Consider the following 27,362-nt stretch of genomic DNA (forward strand, 5'->3'; position numbering starts at 1 on the left):
TTGAAGATCGGCACCACATTGGCCTTCTTCCAGTCTTTGGGCACTACACCAGAGCGCTAGGAGTTTTCAAAGATCCATGCCAAGGGCTGGGCTATGACGCTCGCATGGGATGGGCCTGGCCTAGCCAATTCAGATTCAGCTGAATCAAATCACTGTCCCCCTAATTGGCTGAATCCGAATCCAAAGCAAATACTAGCAGCTTCACACAAGCTTACTAAGGAGGTGATAGTTCCCCACTATGCAGCCAGCATTTGTAAAACCATAGCTGAAATACTGCTCCAGTTCTAGGCACCGCACTTCAAGAGGGATATGGATAACCTTAAGACAGTTCAGAGGAGGGCTACTCGAGGATTCACAGGAGGTTTATGGGCCTACAGTTTAGATCCTTTGAGAAGAGATTGAAGGACCTGAATCTCTGCAGTTTCCACAAAAGAAAGATGAAAGGGGATCTTGTAGCCATCTACAAATTAATAGGGGGAGGGGGGCAGCAATAAATACGGCACACTCTGTTTACCAGGGTGCTCCCTGGTTACTAGGAACAATGGCCATAAACTGACAGAGAGAAGATTTAGATTAGACATTAGGTAAAATTTCTTTATGGTGAGGGTTTCCAAAATATGGAATGAACTTCCAAGGGAGGTGGTGCTTTCCCCTACCTTGGAGGTCTTTAAGAGGAGACTAGACAAGCACCTAGCTGGGATCATCTGACCCCAATGCTTTTTCCTGCCCAGGGCAGGGAGTTGGACTCAATGATCTACTAAGGTCCCTTCCAACCCTAAAAATATATGAATCCTTTTAAATCTATCCACCCTTCCAGACTTACATCCAACTCCGTCACAGCCAGACCTTCACATACCCATGGATGCTGAGATCCCATGGTCATTACCATGGACCATGGAAGACCCCATCCTATTCTCCTCCAACCCTGGTCACAGAAATGGGACAAAGAGATGAGGGATCTCATCACCATCTAGGGTGAGGAGAAGATCCAGTACCAGCTCTAGAAAGGGTACTGTAACAGGGATGTTTTCAAGTGCATTGCCCAGCAGATGCAGGCACAGGGCCACAGAAGGGATTGGGACAAATGCTGCATCAAGACTAAATGGATGAAGATCTAGTATAATCATATGCACCATGCCAACAAGAGGTCTGGGGCCCAGAGGCAAGTCATGCCCTTCTGTGAGGAGCTGTCCCACTTCCTCACCAAAGACAGGGGCATTGAGACCTCACACACTTATGGCACCACTTGGGGACAGGGTGGGGAGTCCATTGGTAGGGACTCTACCATAGGAGGTAGTGAAGGGAGGCCCCAGACAATGGGACAACTAGGTGACCACTGGTGCAGGTCCCTGGGGCCAGAGGGCAAGAAGTCAGCTATTGAAGCTGGCCCACAAGGAGTCTATCCCATTGGTGTTGGTCCCTGCATTGTCACAAGATGTGGGAACTGAGTTGCACCTGCAGCTAGACCTGAGCACATTTGACATCTTCTCAGGCATGGTTGAGAGCAGGAAACATGGCATGCAGGAGTGATCTGACACAATAGCAATTGAGACCCAGGAGCTGGAGTTGGAGCCCATGCCCTCTACCTCACTGAAGCCCCTCATCCACTGTCTTCAACCCTGTGGACCATGGCCAAGAATCCTGGCCCCAGAATACCATTCCCCTCACAGCTCCCATGGGTGTTCCAAACCCACTACTCTGAAACCTCACTGCCCCCTTTCCAGACATGCAGAGTATCCTCTAGCCCCCACACTACCAGCACAGTGGCTACATTTGCAGCATGACCCACAGGGCCCACAACCAGTTCTCCCCCAACTTCTGCTGATGAGTTAGGCATAAATCAAGGACTGCTTGCAGACTGGGACAATATGATTTGCCCCTACTCCTCAAGGCTGTGATGGGAGTCCAGGTACTGGGGAAATGTGGGACCTCTGGGGAAAAGAGAAAGGGGGATGAAAAGTGGGGAGAAGGGTGATTTGCCTTATCTTAACTTCTCAAAGCACAGAGCCACAGGCTGCTAAATCCTTGGGAGGTTTCAGTCATTTAGCACTATCTTTTAGCACTGAGTAGACCATTCCCCACCTCCCCTCCCTGGACCATAGCCAAGGCACCAGACTACCCCATGCCCTGATCTTGGGCAGTTAGCAGCCCAACTCCAATTTTACAGGAACATAAAACTGCCTCATTCACACCTCCCTGACCTATCACTCAGGGCCATGCTCAGCTCCTGGGCGAAATGGAGCCTCCACCCAGCTGGCCAGAGCAATGGCATTGAAAGAGCTCCCACCTCACACCCAAAGCCAGGCACTCAAAGAGTTGACTGATCTCTGAAGATACAGTGTAAAACCCAGGTAAAAATGCCAGCACTCAATGCCATCCTGGTTGGCAGCATCATTGGACCAGATGGCAGAGAGAACACCAAGGTCAGGGATAGGATATAACACACAGCTATCTATGAGAACCACTAGAGTTGTAGTACAGCAGGAATGAGAAAAAAAATCTCCCCTGCCAAACAACCCCCCTCTCTCCCTCCCTCCCAATCTAAAAAATGCCCTGAAGTGATGGCAGGAGTCCTATGTACAAATCATTATCTCAGATGATATGGTCCCACTGCCTATGTGAATCCTGAGTTGTGTGCCTGGAGAGGCTTGGAAGAGGAACTCCAGCACTTTCTCCTCCCCCCGCCCCTTGATGTGATCCCTGGGGAAAGTCCATGGGTGCCAGGTGACTCTGAGTCTCACAGTATAGGAAGCCACTATACTGACCCCTCAAGGCAACCCCTATCCCTTCTCCTGCAATCATAGCCCTGTCCTGGTCCTGGACCACACCCTCTACTCCAAACCCTAAAAGCAAAGCAACATCCACATCCTACTCCCATCCCCTCCTGGAGTATTTACAGTAGAAGATCAGTGCTGGAAAGCCAAGGGTGGCAGATGTCAGGACTCTTCTTAGATAGCTGGGTTTGGGGAACTTCTCTCAAGGTCAGGTCACAAATTGAGCAGTGTGTCAATAGCAGTGGTGACTGTGAATCCATCTGAGGGTGTTAGCTCATCCATCTGAGGGTGTCAGCAGAGCCACAGGTAGCACACAAGAAGAACTCTAATGTTGAATGGCACCCTGGGGTTCTCCAGTGTGCCACAAAAAAGATGGCCCTCCTCCAGCTCTAAGCACCTCCCAAAGACTGTATCCTGCAACAGACGCATAGAGTATTGGATGGGATTTTCCTGGGAGTAGTGGTAAAGCTCATCCCTCTGGTCCTAGCTGACTCTCACCAGGGAAATGCCCTGCAGAGACCCCACACTGAAATACGCCTTTTGTAAGGGAAGGACCAGGGGAGGAGGCAGTATAAGAGCTCCATTGGCATTACCCAGAGTGATCAGTCCCTGTCCACTCTAGAAAGGCCCGAGTCCTTGCAGGACCCTGGATCCCCAGACCTTCTGAGGGAGCAGAGCAGGTCCCCACCGCAGTGCCTGCAGATGGAACCAGGCCCTCCCACCCCAACAACCTGTTCCAGCACTACTTCAGGGCATGCTGCCCACCTGCAAAACAGGTGGGACCCCAATTTCCACTTTGCCAGGTGAAAAGCAGCAGTACAGATCATTGACCAATGTGGGAGAAGAGTTCAGATACGGGTAAGGAGATAATTGCTCAGGGCTTCACTGATCTGGATTGCCTGCTGCTATGTAGGGTCAGTGCCCCCAACATCAGCAGAGGATCTGTTCTCTCCCCAGTCTCTGTGCAACATATGCATGAGCTGCCATGCCTGGTCTGCACACTGTGCCTCTTCTGTTCAGGCTTCACAGAAGGCCTCTCTCCTGGCCTACAGATGTTGTAGAAGACATGCAGCAACAGTGAGTCATATCAGGTTCTCCTTGTACACCTTAAGATGTATGTTGAGAGCCCACCGGCATGCCCTGAGGCAGCCAAAGGCACACTTCACCAACATGCAGTGTTGGTTAGGCTGTAGTTAAAGTTCTCCTTCTGGCAGTCCAGCTGCTTCCCATATGGTTTCATCAGCCTGGGCAGGAAGGATAAGCTGGTTCACTGATGATGAGGGGAGAGATGACAACATTACTGATGACAAATGAAGGAGCCTAGGACTGTAGCACCCACTCTTCATCAGCTTGAGGAGTGCGGAACTCTGGAAGATGCAAGCATCATGGGCACTGCTCGTCCAGCTGGTGAAGATGTGGGTGAAGTGGCCCTGGTAATGGGCAATGCCCTGCAGGATGATGAAGAAGTAGCCCTTACAGTTGATGAATTCCTGAACAGCCTGGGTCAGGCAGAGAATAGGGATATGTGTGCTGTTCACATGCAGTTCTGCCCATGAGGCAGAAACCAGAGAACTCCTCCTGCAGGTTGACAAGGCAGATGAAGTGGTTTGTCAGGATGTCCTGGATGACCAGGCACACCTCCTGGATGGCCTCATCAGCCATGGTCTTGTCTATGCTGAACAAGTTAGCAACACAGAAGTAACTGCTGGGGGTGGCCAGCTTTATGACAGTGATGGCCACCTGCTTCTCCAGGGTCAAGGGTGGCTACATTCTTATGTCCTGGTATGTGATGTTGGGGACTAGATGGGTGACAATGTCCACAAAGATGGCCCAACACATGCAGAAGGTCTGGACCCTCTGTTCATCATCCCACGTGCCCAGGACAATCACCCCAGCACCCATGGCATCCTGGGTAGCCTCATTCTCATTGACCATGTGAAAGTCGATGACCAAGTCCAGGATGCTTGGCAGGCTCAGTGTGCAGTGGGTGGCCCCATGTAGGACATCCAGCTGTTGCTTTGGGGGCATGAAGCTGCATCCCATGGTGACCTGCTGCCCCATCACATTCACATGGATGCGACTGATGTCCCACAGCATCCAGTGACAGTCAATACAGGGTAACAAAAAGGACACTCCACTGCTCTGGGGTCTCCCTGCTTGGGCTAAGGTGGCAGGTTGCCATAGTGGAGTACTGGCAGGCCAGGACATGGAGGCACATGCCTGCCTATCTGGGACTTTTCTGGAAACCTAAGACTGGGCATGGGGGAGGATCCATGGTGATGGGCCAGGTGGTTGGTGACATGCTTGCCCATGCCCAGCAGTTAATCAGGGTGGTGCAGGCTCTTGGCAGTCTCCCACAGCCTAGGGAATCCACGGGGCATGCTGGAAGGCATCCAGGAGTGCTTCCAACCTGCTGGCCTCAGGTTTTACAGGAAAACAATATTACTGAATTCGCTTAGTGTAGATTCATATTTAATGTAAATGCTTTCTGAAAATATTACATTAAGCAAGCATTGGGCCCAGGGCCAGAAAAAAACAGTAAACCCTATATTTTAGTGTGGCATGGCATGATAGTAAACTCAGCTTAAAACAAAAATCGTTCCTATTAAAAAATCTTTATAGTAATTCACAAAATATTAAGCCTTATGCAAATCATATAGCTACATTTTATATTGCATTCATAATAGCAATTAAAGGTAGGAAAAACGATGAACTGGAAGAGAGTTCCATGCACTGCATTTAGGTACTCCAGACTTTGATACAACTGAATAGTTAGTTACTCAAGCATATGTTCACACAGCTGCCTGCCTGAAGATGTCCACCTACCACCTGCATTCCCAAGCCAGCTTATTTTATAGAATTATTTCTGGGGGGGTGGGGGCTGGTCATTTCTGGATGTTTCATTAGGGTTATGCATTGAAAATACACTCCACAATATTTTAAACATTTTATAACTATGCAGTACAAGATTAAATTCATATCTCAGCTATGAGTGTTCAACACCTATGCGTATCAATGGAGTGTTGTCTACATTTTCAAAAATGAAATGTGTTTGTTATACATTTATTTTTTAAAATACAGTTTAAGTTCTGCAGAAAACATAAGCTGTGGAAAACCAAAGCCTTTCTGCAAAATGGATGAAATCCTGCCCCAGAGAAAATTTGGAAAAATTCACAATTTTCACTACAGCACAATTTCATCACATTCTTTTAAAACACAGTAGGAGAAAGATAAATTTCATCTTGAATTGCTTTTGCTATCGTACACTATTTTCCCTACCAATTTTATGTGCAGCTTGGTCCTCTTTCCATCCATTCAAATCTAGCCATCTATAGGGCTATAGATATAGCTTATCTGATGTGCACTTACAGTTCATGTACATATAACTATCACTTCCAATTTCTGAGCACTGGTCAGTTACTACTAGCCAATTCTAAAATATCACATCAGAAGCATGATAAGATGATGGAAATGTGAGATAGAAGAACCTATCAGGGCAGCTATTCCATTCTTCAGGCAGACTCATGCTGGATTTCTCTGTCCTTTAACTACCGCTAGGTCCTGGATAAAGAGAGTGACTCATTTAAATATCCTTTGACGCAACAAATTCCACTTCAGGTGAAGTGTAAGTATTAGGTTTCTTGTGTTTTATTCAGGATCACTTCAGAGGTTTGGAATCTTGGTAGGCTGATTTCAAATAGCTTTCAAATAATTTCCTCCAAAAAACCTTGACATGCCACAATGGCTCAGTTAGAAGTATAATAATGTTGAGTGAATGAGTCAGATAAAACCTTTCCCTGAATTTTATAGACTGCTGTCCTATTCAGGCCCATCAAAATGCAAATGGCTTTTTTCATATCCCCAACAAACATACAAAGAGTAAGCTTTCTCAATCAACCCATTTACTTTGCACAGATGAAGAAGTTCATTACCAATGTGAAGCCAAAGGAATCCTCTTAAAGGTGATCTTGACTTTATTTGTTTAAAAGCTAGCAGGCTATGAAAACAAACACCAAATATCTACTGTTTTTATGAAGTTGTAAAAATACCAGTAGGATGATGATCCAATTCTGAGAGTACCAGGAAAGTGAAATATATTTCTTGTACTGGATAAATCTCTAGTGGTTTTCAGAATGATTGAGATCCATCATCTTTATCTCATCATGATCCAAACAATAAATGTTCGGCCAAACTCAGTTGACAAATACCCTAACAACACTATTACCAGTAGTGTTTCTTAAACAACACCAGTGCATTTTTTAAAAATACATTCTTGTATTCTAAACTCTTCCAGACATTTTAAACTCTGAACAACTTTTCAGTACTTCTCTGGCATCAACTATTTGAAGGCTTAGTTGAACTCAGTATCAAATGACTTGGGGAGGATATCACCAGATCATAAGATTTCATAAAAGTTGTTCAAACATGATGTTAACTTTGCTGATCTTGAAAGCTGTCATGAAAATAACTTTTCTATTTTGAGTGAAGCTACCTAAAAATAAGCCCCACACAAGAACAATCTTTCTGATGAAAGTAGGACATAAGTGGATAATGGTTTAAAATACAGAAAGGAGTGCTGATTAACATACTAGAGTGTGATTGTTATAATTACTTAGGTCAGAGAGATTTGTGATAATGAAATGAAGAAACAGTGTCTTTTGGATACTTTTGCTAAGGTATCAGCAAAATTGGAGAAAGAATCTGATGTTTCTTTTTTGTTGAGAATTTCCACAAACACACGCACACACATATATACACAAAACTTGACTAAAATGTACATTTTGCACTAAATTAAGAACTTAAGAAGGTAAGAATTGTCATTTACTGGGTCAGACCACAGGTCCATCTTGCACAGTATCCTGTGTCACTCAGTGGCAGGGAGTAGATACTGAAAAGGAGAGTGAATTAGATAAGAAGTACTATTTGAAGTATTGTTGATACTTCATTATGTTGACCTGTTTTATTGCCATTTTTTGTATTATAATAAAATCTTACAGTCCCCAATTTATTAAGTGCTCTAGTATGCTAAGCTCTGGTTAGACACACAAAATGAGAAAGTGCTTGCTCAAAGAGGTTAGACTCAGATCTTGCAAATATATATTCATGAGTTTAATTCCAAATTGTGACTAGTGCATCTAACTTCAATGGGAATATTTTGAGTAGGGAAGTGAAACATGCACCCAAACGTTTGCAAAAATCAGAGCCTACACAGACAAGACAAACAAAGGGTGTGAAGAAAAATGGGTGAAGTGACTTGCCCAGGATTATAGTCTGTCAGTCTCAGACACAGAAACACAACACAGATCTCCTTAGACTCAGTCTAATGCCCCATCTGCTAAATGAATGCTGCCTCTTCAAAATGTCTATTACATTAAAAACACCTTAAGAAAAACTTTTAAATGGATGTTTGCATTTACAATGCAGAAGATAACCACCTAAAACTTGACTTCCACGTGTCCACAATTTTTTCATGAGCATAGTTTAGGGGCAATTTTAGAGAGGTTGGCTTCACACACCAGGGTAATATAGCCTACACAGATTTGTTAGCGTGAAACTAATTAGAAACTGTTTTCCCAATGAAGTTTAAAGAATGAGAGCTCAGATACATTATTCACCTTTAGTCATTTATTCCATACTGTCCTCAAACATGCAGAAGGTACTCTAATATTAAATTTAACAAATTACAGGTAATTATTTCTGATAGGTCATTCCTCTTTATTATGGAGAAAAATAATTTGGTTTCTTTTTCTATAAGTTTGCAGAATAAGAAGAGGTCAAACAACAGATGCAGGCTTCCATGTCTGGAAAGGGTTGGGAACCCCATATTTTGACAGTTTTTGATATTTCAAAGCCAACTAAACTTAGAGATTACACAAAAGAACAAAAAGCCATTTGACATAGGAGTCCTGACAGTTAATACAGGGATACTTTGCAGCTCCCTAAACCATTTAATACTGTGTTCAACTAAGCCTCCAAGCAATCAAAGCCAGTGAAACAAATGACTAACTGTTGCAGGAAGTGAAAAGCGACATGGCCCAGATATGCAGTTCACCTTACAGCCATATATTTTCTGTTGTCTCCTAAAATATAATCTCCAAGCTCTAAAGACCTTGAAGCAATGCTCAACTGTTATGGGATAAGATATAGGTTTCTGTTCCATCTTCCTTCTATTTCTTGTTTGACATTTTTTATTATTATTATTTTGGGGATGGAGAAAGGATGACTACTACTTCCTGAGAACATTTTACGCTGGGCCTAGGTCATGGAGGTAGACAGGATTGTAGCACAGGACATTACTTTAAGATTTGTTGGAAGCTCTATGACTGCTCATAGTCTCTCAAAATCTGTAAAAAAGTGATGAGATAACAGTGCTATAAATGATGTGCTTCTTACATGAAAAGTGGAGCTCATCTGACATTCAAACACCACACAAGAGCTTGGGAATCAAAGGGTGCCTATAAATATGCAGTGAGGCTGCTCCAACTCATTGTAATTACAGTGCATTGGAGCAGACTTGATTAACTGAGCCTGCTGGACTGTAGTAATTACTGCACTGCAGTAGACTCCAGTGCCACATGCCTCGGTGTCCCTGAGCTGAAAAAATAGAGGCAAGGGTGCTTTAACTAAAAATTGTTTGACTAGCTTTAGTTAAAGTGCACCATTTTTCAGTATGGAGACGCAGATATACATGACGCTTCAAGCACTTTAATTAGAGTGGCTCTTGGAGCTGCTCTAATTAAAGCCTCTCGCCCCGCCATTCCCAGGGCATGTGTATAAATGCCCAAAAAGGACCAAAAGACCAGGGAAATATAAAAGATGACTAAGGGAACCACTAAAACAATTTGGTCAGATGAAAGAACTGGTTGAAGTTAAAACTCAAGCAAAATAGGGATGATACTTCAGGATAGAAGAAAGCATTTTTAAATGTTTCTAGCCACTGTAGAGCCTACTGTGGCTGAAGGTGCACAACCACGATTGGTTAAGTCAGCCTGAAGTTTAAGAATGTTATTGGATTCCTTCTTGATGTTGAACTCCCATATAGCATTAACAATAAGCAACATTTTCTATCATCTCTGGGTTGCTACCGTATCCTATCCTATCAGATCATGACCTAGCCTCAGTTTTTCATGACTGTGTCCATCTCTATATTACATTCTCTAGATTACAGAAACTTAATACATCTAGGCATGAACCCTTGAGATAGATGCAGGCTACTGGGACAGAATTCAGCAGCTCATCTCCTCAGTACCCTGGGTTGCCTTTAACATTTTATACCTATCGTTGGCTGTCTACACTTGGTTCCTACAAAGATGTGAATCAGATTCAAGCTGTTGGTCTTTGGCCTCCTGGTGCTTGATGACCTAGGTTCAGGATACTTAAAAAAAACAACACTTAATGCTCCAGAATGAGCACCATAATCAACAGGTTTGCTCTTTTGGCATGATGGAACTCTTCCATAAAAGAAAAAGTTTTTCTGTGTGGAATAAATACTATCCTGGGAACCAGCTCAAAATACTTAAATGATTTGAGGAAGTAAAGACCATTACAACCTTCAGTCAGGTCCCATTCAAAGTGCAGGGCATATTTTGCTGACATGTCTTCTTTAACAAACATAGAAAAACATCAGTACTGAAAAAGATAACCAACCAAAACAAGACTCAGCTGTACACATTACTTTCTTTTGGTGACAGGATGAAAGCATAGACAAACCACATGCAACAAATTTAAGTCAGCAAGTCAAGTTGCTTCAGTCAATATGAAGCAGCACTCATCTTACATTGTATGAGAACATATAGAGAACAGAAAAGAATTTGATGACATTGGAATAGGATTGGCAAGCAAGTCAATTGGCCAGTCAAATATTGCCAACTGACTGTATATTTTTGACCTGTCAAATATTACAGTATTTTACTAAAAAAAGCCCCAACCCCCCCTACATTTATTTGTAGTTATCTTGACAGACATATTTTTTTCATTTTCTACACATTTCTTACTGGAAAAATTGTGCCTTTTTCTGTGTATAATTGGACCTATTGGCATTTTAAAACCATTTTGACTAATATTTGACTGAACCGTATATTTGACTAGTCAAATACCCAACCCTACATTGAGAAGAGGGTAAAAGAAAAAAAAAAACCTAGAAGACTAAGAAAAAGGTAGACTGCAGTTCAATAAAGTATATAGCAAAGGCCCAAATACAAGAGATGTCACTTAAAATGGGGAGTAGCTTCATAAATGTACACCTTTGTTAGAGTTCTAAAAGAAGCTGACACAGAACTGTTTTATTAAGAAATATGATGGCTTTTATGTACCAGTAAATTCCTGGCCTGGCTTCAACATAACTATGATCATTTTGCCCATCACATTCATAGAATGCACTTGTTTTCCAGTGCATTGGATCTTAATCTAGTTACAAGCAGACAGGCTTTCAAATAAAGCATACAATCAGCAGTAATTAACACCTTGTTAGTAACCCTGTCACAGAGGGTGAAGACAAAAAGGTGAGAAAGGTCTAAATGATCCAATCATCCCCAAAAGTGACCTTTGTAGAAGATGATGAAGGAACTTGGGTAGGTCAGCTGGGGAAGACACTTACTGCCAGTCCTTTTCCATGAAAAAGGACAACAATTTTCAAATTTGTCAAACTGACATCTTTCTGGAACACTACAGTCACTTCACATTTATTACTTTGGAATTTACATTTGTGAAAATGGGCCTCTAATGCTGGGAAGTTCAAAACATGGTGAGACAGCAGTGCCCCCTCTCTTCTTTTTTACAGCTGGTCACACTTAAATGCACTTTAATTGTCTATAAATCTGATCAGAGACATACTGGGTCAAATTCTCAGCTTCTGTGAATCAACAAGGCTCCATTGATATCTATGAAGTTAATGGCAAGTGACACTCCTGGATAGCCGGCCCACAGTACATAAAGTATCCATTACTTCTATCCTTCTGCCCAATCACAGACAAAAAATTGCATTGATCAGAAGTACTTACTGCAGTTCTCAGCCTTTTTATTTCGGTGGATCACTGTCTTTTGGTTGGGTGTGCTGAAAAGGCTGCTCCAGTTGACTGTATGGTAGTAGCACAGATTACTGTTGTCAGTTATGTAGATGTTGCCTGCACTGATCTGCTTTAAGGACTGGAACTGTAGAGAAGTAATCCCCTGCTGCTTGAGGATAAGTAAGGAAAGGCCACTGGGAAAGAAACATAAATAGAAGTGCATTAGCCCTGGAATGTGGAATTTAAGTTACCTCGGTCTTTTCCATTAAAATGGTTTTAAATGTATAGTTTTGAAAAATACACATTTTCTATAGAAAATTTTTCTTCAATTTTTTTTTTTTGAAAATTCCATTATTAGTTCAAGAAAAATCAAAATGATAGCCTCCCCAAAATCTCATTTGGAATGCACTTTTCAATTACATTTTCTGCCTTTAGAGAGAAAATAAAATTGACCAAAGTAACCTGTGCTGTCAGTGGACAAGCAAAAACCAAGTGCACCAGTACTCCAAAAACAATTTCTGTAGAATAGTTGTCACAAAACAATTTGTAGATTTTGGCTTTTCTTTCTGAGTGGGGAGGGGGATGTTCTTTCCAAAAACATTACATTTTTCACAGGAAGGGATTTCTGAACAGCTCTAGAATTCATCTTAATTGTAAAATGATTATTGTATATCTCATTTGAAAAACGAATAAAAAAGAATAACTCAAAAAAGGAATTTAGTTTCAATTGTTGTCAATATCATTCATATACAACATGTTTTAAAGATTCAAAGGACTTCAAATATAGTTACCTGACCATGGATAACTGAATGAATACATAGACCACTTGGTTTGAGGGTGCAAACAGACATAAAAGTTGAACCATTGCAAGCATATCACTGAATGGGAATGGCTTTACAATTGTCCCTGGACAGAAGTATCCACACATACACTACTAAGGGTTTTAAGTAGAAACCTCCTCTTTTCGGGACTGTATTGCTCCCAAAATGCCACCAGAAGGTGGTAGAGTACTCAGACCAACACACCTTCCAGGGATCAATGAATTTCCCAAGAATTCCTCTAGAAGGGGAGGAAGACCTTGCTTGGGGCATGGGGTTGGAGTGGAGTGGTTGGCTGGACCCCTGTGTGCGAGTCTGAGTGGGCTGGATTCTCTGGGGTCCCTCAAGAACTCTTCCGTTTTTTCCAACCACTCAGTTACCTTTCATTGCCAGCAACTGCATAGAGATGTGTGTGTAGGGTGGAACCTGCTGGACGGGGCCGGCTGCAAAAGCACGGCACAGGATACAGGAACAATTAACTCTTAATGAACCACTTCATTTTAAATTGAGCATGGAAATGGGTTCTAGTAAGTGCCCATTGTGCAATGGTTCTTCTCCCCCTACACCCACAGCTTTAAGTTTCCATTGGGCAGGACTCTAGCTCCCCACCATCACTACCCAGCAGGGGTTTACTGTTACAGGCACAACCATCCATCCACCACAAGCAGAGGGCTACAAAGACCCTTCCTCTAGAACCTGTCTTCCTCTCCCCACCAAATAAGCTTGGGCCTCCTGCCCAGGATCCCTAGCATTGATACGGTAGTGAAACTGAAACAGGCTTTGCGCTTTCCCCATCCCTTCACACTGTGGTCTCTATAAGCAATAGCTCTTTGGGCAGCAGAGTTCTGGCTAAATCACAGAGCAACTCCATTGCCCCGCAAGGGTTTGGGTGTGGAGGGTGAGGTGCTGGGTGGCTAACTAGTCATGGAATGCTCTGTGTCCATGCATAGCACCGAACCAGTTCAAGGAGCTCAGAAAAGTACTGGCTCAGAAAAGTATTTGATTTTACCAGCATGCTTTGTAACATTCTGGGAAGTTTAAAGTGGTCTAAAGTGGCCTGAGCATCTGGACTCTTGGGATTTAAAGTATATTTAGAACATTCTAAGCATTACATTTGTCCACACCTTGAGACAACAAAGGAGTCCTGCCAATTTGTCTACTGGAACGTGACAGTGCTGTAAGATTATGGTAAGGGAAGATAAGGGGATAAGGATGTTCATGCCACTACTGTTATTGGATGTTTGTAGCAGCTACTGAAAAAGTCATACAAGCTATAGTTTCATCTATTTTCACTATTTAAATTTACAGTGCTATGCTCATAAGTATAAAAAAATAAGAGGTACAGGGGAGGTTAATCTTGGGCTAGATTATAAACAAAAGACAGAATGGTAGAAGAATGATATGGAAAATGGATTTAAGTCTTCTTTTCAGGTCAGATTAAAAGTCTTATTTCTTCCAATAATATTGTAAGCTTTAATGAAACACCTCCAGCCTGCCATTACATACTTTTTTCTTATAACACAGTATCTTGTTGTCTCATTTCTTTCTCATAGCAAGAGTAAGTCTTCACCTGTACGATGTCGATATGCCTTTGCATATTATTTTATGGATGCAAATGAATGAAGCCAAAATCCCTTTTCTGAGTATTATCTACATTTTTTGGACGGTTATAATTGTTTTCTAGCTATTCTAAATAAAAATCACTGCTTCAAAAACTGGATACAGGGCTGTAATTCAATCTCAAGGTTTCACTGCTATTCATAATCTACTTGGGCTGTTGTTTACGATGTCAGCAGAATCCCTTGACGGATTTACAACATTTTGTGCAATTGGGAATGAGAGGCTACTGTATATATCATACAGATATATTGTTTCATTTCCCCATTATTTCTCACCATATTTTCTTCCCTCTAACACTGACTTCTCCATATCAGCTTTCATATCAAAATACCACTTGTAAAAGTAGAACTACCTAGCTATTGCAAGTCCCATATGCAAGTACAGGCATTTCAGTGTTCATTCTTGCATTTTACTTCTATTATATTTAGGAAGCAAGATGTACAATATTATGCATGCATTAGGAAATTCAAATAACATCTGAGCTAACATATTCAAATGTGGGTTTAGCTTATGCTAAAACATTACTGAATGGTAGATTACAAGTGATACCAAATCAGTGATACCAATTAACACGTGAAAGATTTAAAACATGACTGATAGACTGGGCACACTGCACATTCCTTCATTAACAGTAAATTTTGGACAACAAATTTATTTTCTGGTGGAAAATCTTAAGCTATCATTTTGAAATCAGTAAAATCAATAGGGGCAGGAACTGTGTATATGTAACTAGTATTAAGTCAAAAACTAGTTAAAGTTTATAATTAGACTGGTCTTCTTGAGAGATTCTATTCTCTATTGTATTTATATTATAATATTTAAATAGTAATAGCACAGTATAAATCATTACATTAACAGAGAAAGGCAAATCTTACCTGTAAAGGGCTCTCCCACCTATGGTAACCAAGTTAGAAAACACTCTGAAATCTGTCATGTTTTCAGGCCATGACTGTATATTCAGGTAACCTAAGGAAATAAAGTCAGAAATGTTCCATCATCTCAGCCATTGAGGCTACTTTATTGTGTACCTGAATTACGATAGATTATTCCATAATAAAGAGAGAGCAAAGGTCTGGAAAGCAGAATACATAAGTAATGAATGATATGGGACACCAGCTTTGAATTAAGTAAGACATGGCAGTACAGCCTCCTCCCACATAACAAAGGAACTGTACATAAGTTGTTTTAGGAAATTCAGACCTAGTCCAAAGCCAAACTTACGGCAAAGTGGAGAGACACGGTCAGTTCATATTTCCTCAACTCTCCACTTTTTTCTAGTCTAAGGCAGTGGACAGAATCAAATTTTCTAGGAATTGAAGTTAATGGGATTTGTTAATGTGTGGATTTAATATTTTTTATCTATCAGGAAACTGAGTAAAATAATGAAACTTTGAAATGACCGAGAATTTCAATTTGTGACATCATAACTTCTGCAGCCCTCAACCATATAATGTTTTGAGGGACTTGGAGGCTCAGGTGCATGGATCACCAGGTATTGAGTGGTATCCTAGCTTTACTAGTATACTGCCTAGTAGAAGTGCCTTGCAGATCAGGAAGAAGCCGCATCTCACAGGCACCACACATGGCACCATGGTTCATTATCACCCTGATTCAACAAAGCCCTTAAAGACATGACTAACTCCAAGCATAAGGCTGTGGATAGGTGTTTAATCACACTGCTACAACTTTCTAGGAAATCTGACGTGCTAGGGAAATGTGGCAAAAAGGAGGGCATACAGACATTCCAGTCCCTTGGCTAGAGAGTTGCAAAGTCACCTTAAAACCTAGATCTCCAGCCAGAGCTGGAGCTGCTCCTTGGGTACTTCTGCCCCAGGGGAGCCTGATAATTGACTGTCTGCCCTCTTTTCAGTTAGGGGAGGAGGCAGGATATCAGTGAACAAATGGTAGCTGCTAAAAAGCAGCAGCTATCAAGGACAGCTCCTTGCCCTGCAGGGCCTACCCAGGCCAAAACTGCTCTCCTCCCCCGCCAGAGCCCCAGTTCTTACCAGGTTCTAGCAGTGGTGGCAGGAACTTCCTCACCCTAACCCTAATCCCATCCTTGGCAGAACAACAAAGAGGACAGATGAGAAGCAGGGGGAAGTTGGAGAAATTCCTACTACCACCTGAACAGTCCAGGGATGGTTCGAGCTGTGGTGGGAATTAGCATCTCCAGTGGCCTTCCATCTTTCTGGTATGTAGCCAGGACTTCCTCTCCTACCGAGTAATCAGTAGGGACCTATCCAAATCAAGGTGGTAGATGGGAGATTTTGCAGGCTGACTATGGCACCAGTCACCATTTTCATGGACTTATCACAAGGCCCGCCCCCCATGTCTCTGATTGGCCAAGGGCCCTGGTGTCCATGCCCCTTCCTGCTGATTGACCAAGAGGGCTGTCTGTCATGCAGCCCTGCCACTCATCACTGACTAGCCTAGAAGGCTGCCCATTGAGTAGCCTTTGTGGTAGGCAGGAGTGGAGCCACATGACAGGTATCTCTCTCTGCCAGGCAGTGGCAAACCTTGACTGCTCCCTTTTGTACTGGAAGCTCCCCCCTACATCCTAGCGGGCTGCAAGGCCAGGCCACAGTAGCTACGAGAACTGCTGGCTCCCACGGAGAAGCCAGCATTGTATTTTTAGTACGTTTTTTGTTTTGGGGTTGTTGTTTTTTTGTAGATTTTGTGGACAATGCCTGATTTCATGGTTTCCATGAAATCTGTGCAACCATGAATTGAGTAGGTCCCTAGTAATCAGGTCCTAGCACTATCTGCGGCATGTGGAAGGGGGAGAGAGGGGAAAGGATACTGGCATCCTAGCAACTAAAATTACGCTGCATGAAACTGAACATGCATTTCACATGGCACTGGAAAACTCAGCTCTCCAGTAAAGCTGGAGCTGGAAAGAGCTAACAGTTTATGACAGCATCATTTTGATTTTTGTCTACCACATACTGCTTGAATGTCTATATGCTCACTTTTTGTGCTGGGAAACATGCATATGTCCTGATGCAAAGGTAACATGTGTCCATGGATTGAGTAAGCCCCCTCAAGCCAAGGATATTAAAAGCTGTGAATTTTAATGGGACTATTCAGGTGTTTAACTTCTGACACATGTTTAAATACCTTGCTGAAACAAGGCCTATGTTATATGAGATGTTTCCCTAGTTAGGATGAGAGTCAGAATTTACTTTACCCAGGTAACACCACTGACTAATTGGGGTTATACTCTATATTAATTAGGATACAAGTTGCACTTTGTTATTGAGTGGTGAAAAGGTTAGGGAGCCATTTAATAGAAGGTCAATTAAAATAGGAAGAGCTTCCCCCCAGAAGCATTTTTATGTGCATACCATGATTGTTGCTCTTCCTTAATTATGTACATACTATCTTAGAAATAATAACTGGAAGAGAACTCATAATTAATGAATTCTTAAACCCTGCAAGATGAAGCTGTAGCAAACAAGATGTAAGTTCATGGAGCATTACTTGGAATTCTAGTCATATGTCTCCTATGAAAGTATAACACACGGATGGGAAACACTTAATTCCTCGGTAGCAATGTTTTAAAATTAAACCTCTATATTAGACCAGAATTCCTCAACAGTTTTCCATGCTGTGGCCCCTATTTCTTTGGCAAAAGTCCTCCAAGGGTTGCCATCTTGATGCTCTCCATCCTACTTAGCAATTAGGTTTTGACATCTCTTTGCCACCCTCTTTCTAAGAACTCCTGAACTGGAGAACATTCTGCATTAACTGAAATGAAGGAAATGCACTTGTGGATAACAACTAGTATGGATTTGGCTAAATGTTTATCGAATTTATGGCACTGTCTGCATCCAAAGGTTTCTGTGTGTTTCAAATAAAAACAAATGTCAAATACAAATGCAAAATGAGAAAAGAGCTCAAGTTATATAGCATCACAACTGTGTGTTACCTGTTATCTCTCTCACTGTTTGGAAGATATTTAATTTCTCTGGGTCGATTGCTGCAATTGTGTGATATGGGTCCCTGGAAGATTAGAAGGACATATTGTAATGTTCTGAATATAAAATGAGCAGGGTTATAAAACTTCTTCATGGAGTAGCACTATTCAGAATGTCACCACTTTGCTTTTAGCTATTCAAATACACCAAGTCATTTTCCAATTTCTTTAAACTTCCTGATACTGCAAAGGCCTGAATGAGTTTGTAGCCTTACATTTCCCAATTTATACTGATAGCAAGAGATGAGGCTCAGTGTATTGAACCATCAGGCAACAAAAAGTTTTGGTAAATATTTGAATTTATGAAATGCAGTGGATTTTCAACCACTGATACGCATGGCCTCAACAGGTATGGGGATGTTCACTCAAACTAATCTTTAAGACATAGTGCTGAAAATGAGCTAGTGCCATGACTGTTAAAGCAATACTAATATCATTAAAGTTGTTACTAAAAGTAGTCCAAGATTTTCAAAAGCAACCAGTGAGGTAAGGGTGGCTCTGTTAAGTAAGCTAAAGGATTTGTGTTTTCAAAAAGTGTTGAATGCCAACTCTTTTGAAAACCAGGACCCCCGCAAAACTGTTTTAACTTTTTCACCTGAAAATTGAGGCAGAATTGAGGCCAAAACCACTTTAAAAAAACCTAAATCAGTCCTGCAGCTTCTGGAGTAGCCCACGGTACGAGTGACTTTCATTTAATGAGCCCTGTCATCAGGCAAATAAATATTAATGTAGGACAAGAGAATGTTCTGAAAATACCCACTAAATTTAAAAGAAAGTTTGTTATGCTGTGACCCCTTTGTGGAAGAAAAATTAGATAAAAAGGCTAACCCAGAAAAAATGATCTTTCAAAAATATTAAGAAAAAAGGTCTTGTGTGATACTGTGTTGTGGGATGTTTGTATTTTCAACTAATACCCCTGGGATAGAAAACAACTTTAGTAGAAGAGAAGTGCGCATTCCCAACACCTCTTCATTCGACTTTCCAAGAGGAAAATTGCTTAGAATTGATATATATGGATAATCAAACACACTGCCTTTGGAGCCATGTCCTCAGACTTCAGTACAGTAATAGAGTAATGGGGTCACTTCTAACCTTTATGGAGAGCACTTTCAAGTTAGTATGAATGAAATGAGTTCAGGAATCTTTAAAATAAAGCCCAATGGACCACAGAAACATTAAACCTAATTTTCAACAATTTGGAGCTCTCATAAAAGTAGATGACAGGTTTTGACTATTCAACATAAAAACATCACTTTTCTCTTGCAATCTATTAACATCAAGGAGGAGAAAAAGCAAAAAAACAAAAACAACCCCACCCAATCCCTTGTGGATAATATAAAACATTGAAATATCAATGTCAGGGAGTTTTTAAGGACAAAAAATTAAAGTTCAAACCCATAAACAAGAGAAGGTAATGTGTCTGGTGTAGCTATTTGATCTGCTTACTAAAATGTAGAATAATACATACATTCTTTCCCAAACCTTTCCCACTGCATTCCATTTTTAGGCCACTCATTTTATTTGTTCATTTATTTTTAAATATGCTTCCTTCTCCCTTCCTCCCCTCCCAAAAAATTACTTCAGTGACCTTTGAATCTCCCAGGTACCAAAGCTATTACTAAATTAAACAATGTTTTAGGACTTTTTTAGAAGAAGCAAACAATAATTGACTACATGGTAGTGCAGCCGTCTTTTTGTTGAAGACTTCCTTCCTGAGGATTTTCTAAGAACAGACAAAGGGATAAAGATTTGTTTGTCCCAAATGGCCTCATATTATTTTTAATACTTTCTTCTCCAATGCAGGCAATAAAGTAATCCTTGAAGGCCCCCACTTCAGATAAAGATGCTATGCTGCAGGTGCCATTTAGTTTTAATTTCCATTTCCAACTTCCAGCCTTATTGTCAATGTTAGGTGCTAATAGTCATATAAGATAACATTTTGCAAGCCATTTCATTGAAATGTCTTCTCAAGGAACACTATTTTTGAAAACTACAAAGCTTCCAGACACTTTATTGCAGGAAATACCATTCTTGAAGTGCAAAGGTGCCTCATCCTGCCTTATCCAATGCTTTTTCAATCTCAAACTGAATGTCAAGTGGTGCATACATATATTAGGCAGAAGGCAGGTTAACTACTTCTGTATGCATATATTAATTAAGTTTACTTCATCCATGCCCTTAGGAAGCAAATATATAGTAATACTGATAAAGGACAATGAAGTTTATCTAAAATCCATTACAGTCAGTGGAAAGATATCTGTGGCCCTCAGTGACTTTGGTTTCTTCTCCCCACTCCCCGCCCCCTTTTTGGGGGGATAATTTCAACTCTCTTGCCAGTTTATAATAGTTGTCAGATTAAGCAGGTTAAATAATTTTACTGGGAAAAAGAAGGTGCAAACCAGGGCCAGGATATGTGAGCAGGATCTGAGGACAAGCAGGGTCAGGAAGCCAGCAGATCAATCTGAGAGCAGGGTCTAGGGAAGAGTCAAGCCAAGAAGCCAGAAAATCAAGCAGAGAGCAGAGTTGGAGGGCAAGCCAGGTCAAGAAGCCAGAAGCTGATGCAGAGAGCTAATATAGCAGGACCAGCAAAGCAGTCTTGGGTCTGGTTGAACCTCTTGCCCAGACACTTGCTGTTCCAAGTCAGGGGTTTATATGGGAGATGTGGAGGGTCTTAGGAGTCTTAGAAGGGGACTTAGGCCAGACAGTCTGGTAACAGGGAGTGAGTAGAGGGTTGGGCCCTACTGAAGGCTTCACATTGGCTTTGACCAGCCTGGGTGGCTAGTTATGGGGAGCAGGCCAAGACAAGCAGCCACAGTGTCAGCCCAAGGGTCCAGGGTCAAAGATATGGTCTGACTGCAAGAGAGCAGAGCATTGCGGGAGTGGAACATCATTCTGCTCTGTAGAATGTGTACACACAAAGGAAACACTTCATTTTGAAGAGTTTCTAAATAAAGTTTTTCCCACAGGACTATTATTGAAAAATTTCTACCATTTTTCCCTGCTCACCCTTTGAATGTCATATGAAGTGCTTCAAATGCATGCCTGTACAAGGCCTAAATGAGGAATGAGCATATTGTAGTTTATTAGGTAAAAGATTATTAAAAGAAACACTGTTTTTTTAACATCTGCAATTCAAAAATGTTCTCTATTGCTGCAAAAGCATCTCTCAACTCCTCAGAGGCCACTTACAGGACATAGGTTAATTCCTATGGTTTTAATTTCGAGTGTGCTTATATCTAAAATACAAACAAAATTAAGTAAACCATTTCTAAAACTAAAACGATAGAATTTATCCCGAGTACATGTAAACAACTCCTGTAAATAAAATTTAAGAGGCAAATACACATCATTATTGTTTCTCTGTACTGTCAAATTATTTAACGATTATTTGTATAATTGGTGTCCTTTCTCCTTTCATTTCTTTTAATTTTTTTGGTAAATGTATTTTTAACATTTAATAATAAGCTTAAATGAAAAAAGCTGACCCAAGACTATAAAGTGCTTTTGACTGATTCTCAAATTTGTTTCGCTTTTAAACAACAGGACATTATTTCAACCTATTCCAGTTCACAATTATGGTTTATTATGTGATGCAAAAGACTGAGTAAATTGAAATGTCCAAGACTGGTATTAGGCTTTTTATTAGTTTGTTTTAAGCAGGATGCTGGTTTAGAGCATTGCATTTTTTCAGCATAAATGCCATAAGCTTTTGTTCCACTGGACAAAATATTTTAGCTTTTACTCATCCCTTTCTATTTTCTTTAATAAACTATAATTTGGATCCTTTCACTGAAGAATACAGTTTTGTTCCAAGGTCGTTTCTGCCAATGCTTCTTGCTTTATGCTAGACAGGTTCATTAATGTGATTCATCTCACAGTTCTGCTTTACATTTTTGCAACTAATGCCCTTTTAATACTCAAAATTACATTTCACTTAATGCATCAGCTAAGCCACAGGGCATGTTCAGATTCTGGTAAATTTCTGTGGCTGCCTGTCTTAAATTGACTAGCCTTCTATCTACCATGTGAATTTAGCAAATTTATAGCTGGGTCCTTGGTTGACCACTCCTACAGTTCAGGCAGTGTGAGGTCAGAACACTGAGCCTTTCCAGATCTTGCTCAGTGGGTGAGATGCTTAATGCCCATTAGACTAATTCTACTGAGCATTATCATGGCTGGCAGAAACTGTGCTAATGAGCTAAATGAGCAGCAGATTAGTCCAATGGGCATTAAGCGTCACCTAAAAGTGTTCACCTGTGCTAATACGCAATAGCACCAATTACAGTGCATTATTTTGGTGTTATTACATGTACTAAACTTAATGCACTGTAATCATGGCACATTAATAAATGTGTAGATGCACCCAGTGCTTACCTAAATCTAGAACAGAGCTTCTTTAAATCACTTTAATTTGGTTCCTTATCCATTCCTATGCTTTATCCCATGCTTCGTTAACCTTTCACACTGCAGTCCCTGCTTTGAAAGATGAGAAGACCATCTATATAGTCATAACCTAAGTTTGCTGGCTTATAAACATTGACCTCTGAAGTCCTAATCCAATTCCACTGAAGTTGTTGGGAAACTTTCCACTGATTTCAATGTGCTTTAGATGAGATGCTCAGTAAACAAGCACTTTAGCTTGATATCCAATCCAAATATCAGGAAATCAGGTGTCTTTTACCTCACCCTGTCAAGCAGTCTGAGAGCAAATCTATACCCTTGAGACATACTAAGGTTTACCAGTGTGAACCGAGTTCTGTACATGCCAAAAAAGAATAGAGTAACAATTGCTTGGTGTGTACTTAGGGTGCTTTCAGCAGCATCATTAGACCTTCTTATTTGTAAGTGCCTAGCTACACACTAATGGCAGTTACATTACATTTTGGCATTTGGTACGTCAGAAGAGAGTGAATGTGCAGATCTGCTTTCACCCCATGTCTCCGAAGCAGTAGAAACATACTCTGAGAGATCTCTCTTGCTATTGGCAATTTTATTTTTCTAGATACCAGAATATGTAGAAAGACTATGGAAAAATCCACAGCAATTAGGTATGTCAACAATTTCAGATTAATTTGTTGTAGTTCAATTAATGGTATCCTTCCATGATGTGAAGTTCCAAATGTGGATGTGGTGCAAGATATCAGATCTCAACTTCCAGTGATGAAAACTCTAAGGAACCTACAGGTAAGATGCTAGAAGTTGACAGAAAGCTATACAATGGCAGAACAAATTGAATACATAGTTATTGTTACTGCACGTGAAAATAGCTGCAGTACCTGACATAATGGAAAAATATTCCAAGTGTTTCACTGTGTTCATCCATTTGTAGGACTTTGTTCATTTTAATGGGGACTGCTATACCTCAAAGTGGCAAACTTAATTCACCACAGCTGATGATTGATGCTCACAAGAGGTCTGAATAAGTAAGGAGATCTAATCATACTTTTATTTTACCAAGGCTAAACCTTTCAGGATGGATGACAGACAATGCAAGAGAGCTGGCAGATGCCTTGTATTTCACTGCTGTATCAAAAGAGAATTTTTTTTGACCAAGAAGCATCTCAGGTGGAAAAAAGATGCCCATTCTTACAGTGATATTGACATTAACTGTAACCAATTGCATCTAAATACAATCTAAAGTGCTGGTTGAGGTTACATTTTCAATTATATGTTAAAAATATGCTATAACTATTTTTTCCTTAAGAGTGGAAAAATTTAGATGTTAGTCAAACTTTACTTTTTAAAAAAATCTCTTCAGTCGTCCCTGAGCTTTTGATGGTGTTTAGATGCAAAATACAGATATGTATACACTGAAACACTGGATCTAAGCACTCTTTGGTATATGGGTCTTTGCAACTCACACCTGAATATGCATTTCATAGACAACTTATCTAATGGTCAAAGTCCATTGGTAAGTTTTTCAGTTTATGTATATTGTCATAGTCAGTAAAGCCACAAGGATCTGCTCCCAGATATGCATCTGCATTTTGCAGATAAGGTAATTTTTAGTTCATGATAAGAAATTCAATTGAAGCAAACCATTCTCTGCTTCCCAGCCTCTGAGAGGCTGTCCCTCCAATCCAGTCACAGGGCTCATAAAGTAATCTTATATTCCAGCTGTCTTCCCCTTTCTCAGCACAAACTTTCTTCTTTGTCCTTTCCTATGTAAAAGCTGAATGTAAGTATCAAGCTGACAGAATCATCGCTTCACAAAGTGAAGAGAAAACCAATTTAGTTTGGAGCTTCTATTTAATCAGCCATTCCAGAAGCCACAAGTCAGGATGTCCACAATTAATTCTCCCCTGCTGCAAAACCACAGTCTGGCACAAAGTTTTTGGACTTACCCATGAATCCCAGTGACAAGAAAAATCAGATTTCCATTGATCTTGGTGCAGTTTATGAACTTGTCAATGTTGCTGGAATCCACAGTTTGAGCTGACACCAAACTCCCTGTGCCAATGCCATCACATGCTGCCAAAACAAGAAACATGTGAAAACAGCTGGTAAAAATGTTCAGTTAATCAAGAAGTGTTCAATGTTTAGTCACCTGAGAATTTATTTGCTCCAGAAATGGGCAAAATGGTCTATTAATGGTTCAGAAGAGGGATGCTCAATAGGGGTGTGCAAAACAGGCCATATTGGATTCAGATTCTGATTCAGCCTGAATCGGAGACAGCAATTCAATTAGTTGATTTGGATCACTGTCCCAATTCATTTTGGCTGAATCTGAAGATTTGATGCTGATTCAGAGAATCAGAAATTCAGCCACAGACACAGATTTAAATGTTTTTTTCTACATATCTTGAGGTACCAGGTGTAGCTCGTGAATACTAAGATGGTGGGGCAGATGGAGCATCCCACAGGAGTTGGGAGGGGGGGACCCATGTGATAGGTGGCAGACCCAGAAGTGGACAGGAAGTACTTCTGGTCCACTTCCAGGTCCACCACTGAGTGCATGGGGGACACTCCCCACACCCCCTGGCTTAGTGATCAGCCATGGGGGGGACCCTGGGTGCCCACCCAGACCCAGAAGGCACCAGTGGTTGTGCAGGGGGGCAGGTCCCCTGTGCACACCGCGGTGCACCCAGAATTGGACCAGAAGTGCTTCAGGTCCACTCCAGGTCCACCACCGAGCATGCTAGGGACCCCACCACACTCCTATAGGATGCTCTATCCACCCCAGCAGGTCAGCATTCACAAGTCACTTGGTACCTTGAGGTTTGTAGAAAAAAATATATAAAGCTGTGTCTATGTCTGAATCATCAGATCTCTCCAAATTGATTCAGAGTTTCCAATTTGATTCAGAGGGATCAAAGGGTCTCCTGATTCAGTTCGGAGACTAGGCTGCCAAATCAGGCTGAATCTCTGCTGAATCAAATCAGCAAATGAAGGTCTGTAACAGCCTTAATGCTCAACCCCCCACCTCCAGGTCACATCCAGCCCCCAGACCATGCAGTCAAGCCTGCAGGGGTCTGTACAAGTCCAAAAACTGTGTGGTGGGAGAAGTGATAGTACCAATTGCCATTCCACTGCCACCAAACTTTTAGATTTGTTGGAAGGTCCCAAGAAAGACAATATGCTGGATTGGCAAGCATAAGTAGCCTGGGGCCCCATCCGGGCACATACTGACTTTCTGGAGGCAGCATGGGGCTTGATCCAGTGGTGCAGGGCCCCAGGGAGGCAACACTGGCCAAGAAAAATAGGGAGGGGTCCCAATCTTTTGGCACAGGCCCCAGGGAGATATACAGCTGAGGGAAGCAGTGCCAGGCTCCGATTGTGGGGCAAGTGACTGGTGGCTGATGGAGATGGTACAGCATCATGATCTTGCAGCACAGGGCCCTAATCCAGTGTTATGGGGCCAAGGAAGGAAGTGGAGTGCTTGATCCTGATGCACAGGGTTTAATCCACCCTGAGGACTGATCCTGAACCAATCATTCAGCCTGCAACCACAAAAGTTTAGATACCCTGGGTTCAGAACATTTGCCCATTCCTGAAAACAAACTTTTCAAGGTCTAAAAATATGGAATTTTAGGTATTTGCCCTTTAAAAAAGAAGTGCTAATGTTTCCCTTATTCCTCCTGAGCATCCAACTGACAAACAAGCTGTTAGCTGCTATGCAGCTGTTAGCAATACAGCTAGATGCTTCCCAGTGAGGCCCTTCCATTTAATTCAAAACTTGCATGCTCTGGCATATATGCTAGTCACCTGGGTACAGTGTCCCCTGATTACAACTGGTCAACACAGACAGCTACTTACATTAGACTCCAACATTGGCTCCTATCATTGCAGTATCTGAGCCCCTCTCACAGAAACATGATAACAGTATTATCACTCTCCTTCTTCCCAATAGATAGGGCTATGAGCTCAAATAGAAAATTGTGCACACATGTGCCTGCATGTGGAAGTATATATTTGGGGAAGAGCTATTTATTGCATCTAGACTCAAGAAATAAACATTGAATTCAGTTTAGAATGCAATGAGACCATCTGCATTTAAATCAGCATGAGGCAGAGGTCTTTCTGTTTGTTTGCTTCCACCCCATGTGGTATTACTGTTTGGGGCTTGACCTGCTTGCTGCCTATTATATTTCTTTACAGGAAGCATCTGGTGTCTGCCTCTATTACAACAGTACAGGAGAATGCCACAGGCTGGTGGTGGGGAAAACAGGTAGTGTTTTATTCCTATTGCTGCTGGTACCTTGTATTAAGAAAAAGATATGCATGACCCTCCCATTGATGACCTGTTGGTAAAGTAAATGGAATGGGCATTACATTCAGAAGTTTCCTGGTAAGAGAAAGAGTCTTGGACCTCTTTCATATCCATCAGAGGAAAGAAGAGAGCATTTTGTTTTTCTCAAGGTCAGGAATGATCTTTTAAGGAAGTGGAGCCCCCCAAAAGCTATAATTGGAGGTGTGGGATATCCCACAAAGATAACAGTACAGTTAGTGGATGCTAATACAAGTTATATTTTTCACATGATCTGACCCCTGAATGCACTCTACAGCTGTTACATAACAAATGTTCATGGTTGCAGAGCATTTACAATGGATGATCACACAAAAAACTAACCCTCGATAAATCAGCTATTAGCAGAAGGTGCTCTAGAACACAGTATGTTAGGGAACTTCTGTTCAGGTTCTTCTAAGGTTAATATTTTCATGGCCAGTG

General features: G+C 41.4%; 1 protein-coding gene across 6 annotated transcripts in view; it reads right to left on the reverse strand.

Annotated features, from left to right (window-relative positions):
• ERBB4 (erb-b2 receptor tyrosine kinase 4) overlaps positions 1 to 27,362 on the reverse strand; it is a 1,148,078-nt gene that overhangs the window by 273,633 nt on the left and 847,083 nt on the right. For all 6 annotated transcript variants that reach the window (XM_019553894.1, XM_019553891.1, XM_019553890.1 and 3 more), the window contains exons 9-12: positions 24,538 to 24,664; positions 18,146 to 18,219; positions 15,093 to 15,183; positions 11,774 to 11,973 (exon numbers count right to left, since the gene is read on the reverse strand). In XM_019553894.1, the coding sequence (XP_019409439.1) occupies positions 11,774 to 11,973; positions 15,093 to 15,183; positions 18,146 to 18,219; positions 24,538 to 24,664 (492 nt within the window). The remainder of the gene's footprint in view (positions 1 to 11,773; positions 11,974 to 15,092; positions 15,184 to 18,145; positions 18,220 to 24,537; positions 24,665 to 27,362) is intronic.

This window comes from Crocodylus porosus, unplaced genomic scaffold (assembly GCF_001723895.1).
Source record: "Crocodylus porosus isolate Cpor-Errol unplaced genomic scaffold, CroPor_comp1, whole genome shotgun sequence".
NCBI lineage: Eukaryota > Metazoa > Chordata > Crocodylia > Crocodylidae > Crocodylus > Crocodylus porosus.